At 38.5% G+C, this 5837-nt stretch overlaps 1 protein-coding gene across 1 annotated transcript; it reads left to right on the plus strand.

Moving 5' to 3' along the window:
- Nucleotides 1971-3729, plus strand: LOC109726698 (4-hydroxy-tetrahydrodipicolinate synthase, chloroplastic-like; the record flags this gene model as incomplete). The annotated part of the gene is given in 2 exon segments (XM_020256459.1): nt 1971-2053; nt 2560-3729. Coding segments are annotated over 2 exon segments (1011 nt in total), but the record flags the coding sequence as incomplete, so codon positions are not given.

Below are 5837 nucleotides of genomic sequence, written 5' to 3' on the forward strand. Positions count from 1 at the left end.
ATATATACATATATGTATATATGTATATACATATATGTATGTACATATATGTATATACATACATACACATATATGTATATACATACATACACATATATGTATATACATACATGTATGTATGTATATACATATATGTGTATGTATGTACATACATGTATGTATATACATACATGTATGTATATACATACATGTATGTATATACATACATGTATGTGTATGTATATACATACATATATGTATATACATATACATATATANCGCACATGATTTAAAACATAGGTTATAGTTCGTACAAGACAGAAAACATGTTAAATTTTCGCCTGGTTGTTTGCTTGCATAGTTTTCCAGAAAGTAGGAATTCAAACTGTGTCATAACGTCAATTGCACCAATTAAAATTTGCCATCAGTCAACGACACTTTTTAGATAGGCGCTTCTTTACAATTATAGATTTCTTTTCAACAGCCATGGATTCAAAACATATAGCTAATTCTTGACAAGCTGTGATACACGGTTTCAACAATTACATATACATCTGAAAATTATCCTTTCTGTAATAATCCACAATGGATTAAAACAATGAGATAAGAAGAACTTGAGGAGAGGAAGAGAGTTTGGGGAAGGAGGAAGAGAGAAAGAAGAAGGAGAAGAAGAAGAGGAGGAGAAATTGCGGGAGATCAGGGAGTATTCTATTCACCAATCTATTTTCCGATTCATCTTTACAGCTATTTATATAGTCTCTACAATTCTTAGGCCCAGCTGTGAGGTGGTCTCCAGGTTGAGATGGGGCATCCACGCCTGTCTCTCCTCCTCTGTTATTCATACTTGGCCAATCACTCTTTATCTCTTATTCCTTACGGTTTTCAAACACTACCATAATTTCAAAAAAGTGGATCTTCCTGTTTCTAATTGGGAAAATGAAACATGAATTGAAATGGATGAAGATGACTATGTGGGAGAAAATTTACTTTTACCTATTAACTTATTTTTACCTACTATCTCCATTACATCTTAAATTTGATATACAATCAATCATTTCAAACCTATATATATATATATATACATATATGTATATATGTATGTATATACATATATGTATATATGTATATATACATATATACATATATGTATATACATACATATATACATATATGTATATATATATATATATAGGTTTGAAATGATTGATTGTATATCAAATTTAAGATGTAATGGAGATAGTAGGTAAAAATAAGTTAATAGGTAAAAGTAAATTTTCTCCCACATAGTCATCTTCATCCATTTCAATTCATGTTTCATTTTCCCAATTAGAAACAGGAAGATCCACTTTTTTGAAATTATGGTAGTGTTTGAAAACCGTAAGGAATAAGAGATAAAGAGTGATTGGCCAAGTATGAATAACAGAGGAGGAGAGACAGGCGTGGATGCCCCATCTCAACCTGGAGACCACCTCACAGCTGGGCCTAAGAATTGTAGAGACTATATAAATAGCTGTAAAGATGAATCGGAAAATAGATTGGTGAATAGAATACTCCCTGATCTCCCGCAATTTCTCCTCCTCTTCTTCTTCTCCTTCTTCTTTCTCTCTTCCTCCTTCCCCAAACTCTCTTCCTCTCCTCAAGTTCTTCTTATCTCATTGTTTTAATCCATTGTGGATTATTACAGAAAGGATAATTTTCAGATGTATATGTAATTGTTGAAACCGTGTATCACAGCTTGTCAAGAATTAGCTATATGTTTTGAATCCATGGCTGTTGAAAAGAAATCTATAATTGTAAAGAAGCGCCTATCTAAAAAGTGTCGTTGACTGATGGCAAATTTTAATTGGTGCAATTGACGTTATGACACAGTTTGAATTCCTACTTTCTGGAAAACTATGCAAGCAAACAACCAGGCGAAAATTTAACATGTTTTCTGTCTTGTACGAACTATAACCTATGTTTTAAATCATGTGCGACAATTTGTGTTATCCAGGATCAGAAGATGGAGGTCTCCTGAAGCAGCTGTTACTCTCAATCATCATCTTCCTATGCGCAGTCTTGAAGTTAAAAACAGGTTTGTTTTGCACTAATGGAAATATGAACAATTATGTTGATATTCTCATGGTTTTTCTATCTTTTGTGTCTTTTGTGATTTGGGTGTCATTTTTAAGGTGACATGGGGACGGTAATTGCGATCGTATAGTGGTAAGTGCTCTTTTATTGACAGAACTGAAGAAGAAAATGCTTATAAATTCGACAACACTTTCTTTTACCAATAAATGTGGCCATCTCTTCACGTACGCCGCATAGAGTAGAGTCAGTGCAGCTGACGTCCTCTTAATTTACGTGTGCCACTATTAAAATTGGGAGAAGTTCCCTATCATGTACCCAATAAAGAGCAGCAATTTATTATTCATTTAGGTTCCTCGACGACGTTACTTGTATTTAAATCTTGTGATTCTATTTTTAGTAGTTATTTATTCTTACCGATGTCAATAAAGCAATTGATGCTTCCTTGTCCACCCTGTTGTTTCACCTATTCTTCTGCTTATAAAGTTTCTTTTCCATTTGATGCTGCAGAACGTCAGCGAGCGAGATCCAATGCCTTAGACTAATTACAGCAATTAAAACCCCTTATTTGCCGGATGGGAGATTCGACCTAGAAGCATATGATTCCTTAGTGCATATGCAGATCCTCAATGGTGTTGAAGGGGTCATAGTTGGAGGGACCACAGGAGAAGGTCACCTCATGAGCTGGGACGAACATGTAATGCTCATTGCTCACACTGTCAATTGCTTTGGTTCGTCGATCAAAGTAATCGGAAATACCGGAAGCAACTCAACCGGAGAGGCCGTCCATGCAACTGAGCAGGGCTTTGCTGTGGGTATGCATGCGGCTCTTCACATAAATCCTTACTATGGGAAGACATCCATGCAAGGGCTAATTTCCCATTTTGAGACCGTACTTTCGATGGGCCCGACGATCATATACAACGTGCCATCTCGAACCGGACAGGACATTCCTCCTCAAGTTATTCACGAGATTTCTCATGACGCTAACATGGCTGGTGTTAAAGAATGCGTGGGAAATGACAGGGTGAAAGATCATGCGGATAAAGGGATTGTGATATGGAGCGGAAATGACAACGAGTGCCATGATGCTAGATGGGGATATGGGGCTACCGGGGTTATTTCTGTTACTAGTAATCTTGTGCCAGGTTTATTTCACAAGCTGATGTTCGACGGGAAGAATCCTTTGCTCAATGAGAAGCTGATGCCTTTGATCGATTGGTTGTTCTGCGAGCCAAACCCCATCGGCCTGAATACTGCTCTCGCCCAGCTCGGGGTTATAAGGCCAGTTTTCAGGTTGCCTTATGTTCCTCTTCCTCTTGCTAAGAGAGTCGAATTCGTCAAAATCGTTCAGTCCATCGGTCGGGAGTTTTTTGTGGGAGACAAAGATGTTCAGGTTCTTGATGATGACGACTTTTTATTAGTTGGTAGGTATTAGTGGAGCTGCAGTCTGCTAGCTGTTTTAATTGCTGCCTCCAAACTATTATCATCTTTTTGTAACTTAATATTACTTTGATTAGCATGTTTTATTCCTCCCGATATAAAATGAACCAAGAGTGAGACTAGCAATATTCCTGGTGTTATGCGGGGTTCTTCTTTGTATTTTCTTTCGAACCGAAGAAGCGTTATAAGAGATTGTTGCTTTTCAATATATTAGATGGTTATTTTGTTGCACTTGTATTTCACTGTACGCGTTAAAAGGTTGGTGATTATTTGTTCAGCCACCATCTAAATTTGATTCTTCTTTCCTTCTTTTTTTTTTTTTTTTTTCTTTTTTTTAATTCGCCAGTGTTTCGTGCGCTTAGACAACTATATGACTAGATTAAGCTTTGATCCCTGATTTTCGAGCTCTTAAATACAATGTTATTAAATTAATTTATTTACATCGTGTGTTAATTTTCTTGTTTCATGTGAAATCCCAAGTTAGTCCTATATATAAAATATAATATGGTCGAAATTTTTAATCCGACTATAGTATTTTGAGCGATGGTTAAGCTTAAGAGATTAAGAGAGTTAAGCATGCTAAGGTTAGAGTAATCTTAGGATGGGTGATCTCCTGGGAAGTGTGGGGCGTCACAGTTGGTATCAGAGTCAAGTACCATTTGGAAGTGTGAAATGAGTCTCAACTGAGCCAAGTTATACAACAAGAAAAGCGAGGCTCTTATGCTAATGACTATTGGGATAGAATGAGGTCGGTTAAGGCAAGCTTTCATGCTAATGACTATTGGGATAGAGTGAGGTCGGTTAAGGCAAGCGAGACGAGTTTTACATCGTCTGCTAGTTGTAAGTCTGAGCCTGACGAGGACGTCAGAGCTTAAAGGGGGGAGAATGTGAGACCCCAAGTTAGTCCTATATATAAGATATAATAGGACTGAAATTCTTAATCCTATTATAGCATTTTGGGTGGTGGCTAGGCCCAAAAGGTTACAATAGTTAAGTGTGCTAGGATTAAAGTAGGATTAGGATGGATGACCCCTGAGAATAGGGGTGTAATGTGGGTCGTGCCGGGCCGGCACGACCCACATTTTTCGGGCAAAATCGGGCTAGGGTCAGGCCCGGCCCGGCCTGGATTTAATCTCGGGCCGGGCCGTGCCGGGCCAAATTTTTCTATCCTCTAACCCGGCACGACCCTTTGGCCCAGAAGGCACGGGCCGTGCCGGGCCGGGCCGTGCATCGGGCCGGCCTACAAAGTATTTATTTTTTAAAATTTTTTAAAAAATTTAGTATGAAATTTAAAAATATAAACAATAAATATTTTTATTTAAATTAATATTTTGATTAAAATATTAAAAAATTATAAAAATAATTATACTAGGAGTAAATATTTTTTTTTTTAAAAAAATAAATTATGTATTATTTATTTTTTAAAAAAAGAAAAAGTTATAGACTTTTGGTCCAATGGACAAATAGTCTTTGGTCCATTGGACAAAAGTCCTCCTCCCAAGGTCTGCCTTGGGAGGGAGAGCTCCTGGGAGGAGGGAGCCCTCCTCCCCAGGAGCTGAGAACCCATGGCCCAAGGCAATTGGGCCATGGGATGCGGGGCGGCTAGCCCCCGTGGCACGGCCCAAGCGGGCCGTGCCGTGCGGGCCGCCCCACCTACCCTCGGCTGGCACAGCCAGGCCCGCGATTCGGGCCGCCGTGCCGGGCGTCGGGCTTCAAAATGGTGGCCAGCAATGGCCAGCGGCTTCGGCCGGCCGGCCCGGCACGCGGTGCTTACAGTACCCGTGCCGTGCTGTGGCCCGGCCCGAGGCCGTGCCGGGCCGGGCGGCCCACGTGCCGCCCGGCCCGTTTTACATCCCTACCTGAGAAGTGGGGCCTCACATTTCATGAATTGATTTCAAGTACAAAAAGTTCATTGCTTTTTATATTTGTTCTCCAGTATGTGTTAGCACAAACCTGATTGTAAGTACCAAAGATGGTACCTTTGCGAAGGTTATCCAACAAGTAGGTGTAAATCTACTTTCTCGTGCATAATTTAACAAAACCTAATTGAGAACCCTAGTAAAGTTCTTTGATATATTTTATAAAAAAAGGAATGGTAAGAAAACCACAAGTATAAACTTTTTACGATGATTCTAAAAAATATATATTAAACAAAGAAAGTACTTTCTTTATTTCTTTTACATGCCGGAGCAAGAATAGAAATTTTGAAGCATTGGATGATAGAAAAAACTAAATACAATCATTCCACCTCCAAATTACATCTGTGTGAAAACAGAAAAAGGGTAAAAAAAAATAAATAATAATAATAGAAAGCAAGCTTTACAATATATCTATAGAAGAACTTG

Source organism: Ananas comosus, linkage group 21 (genome assembly GCF_001540865.1).
Source record: "Ananas comosus cultivar F153 linkage group 21, ASM154086v1, whole genome shotgun sequence".
Classification (NCBI taxonomy): Eukaryota; Viridiplantae; Streptophyta; class Magnoliopsida; order Poales; family Bromeliaceae; genus Ananas; species Ananas comosus.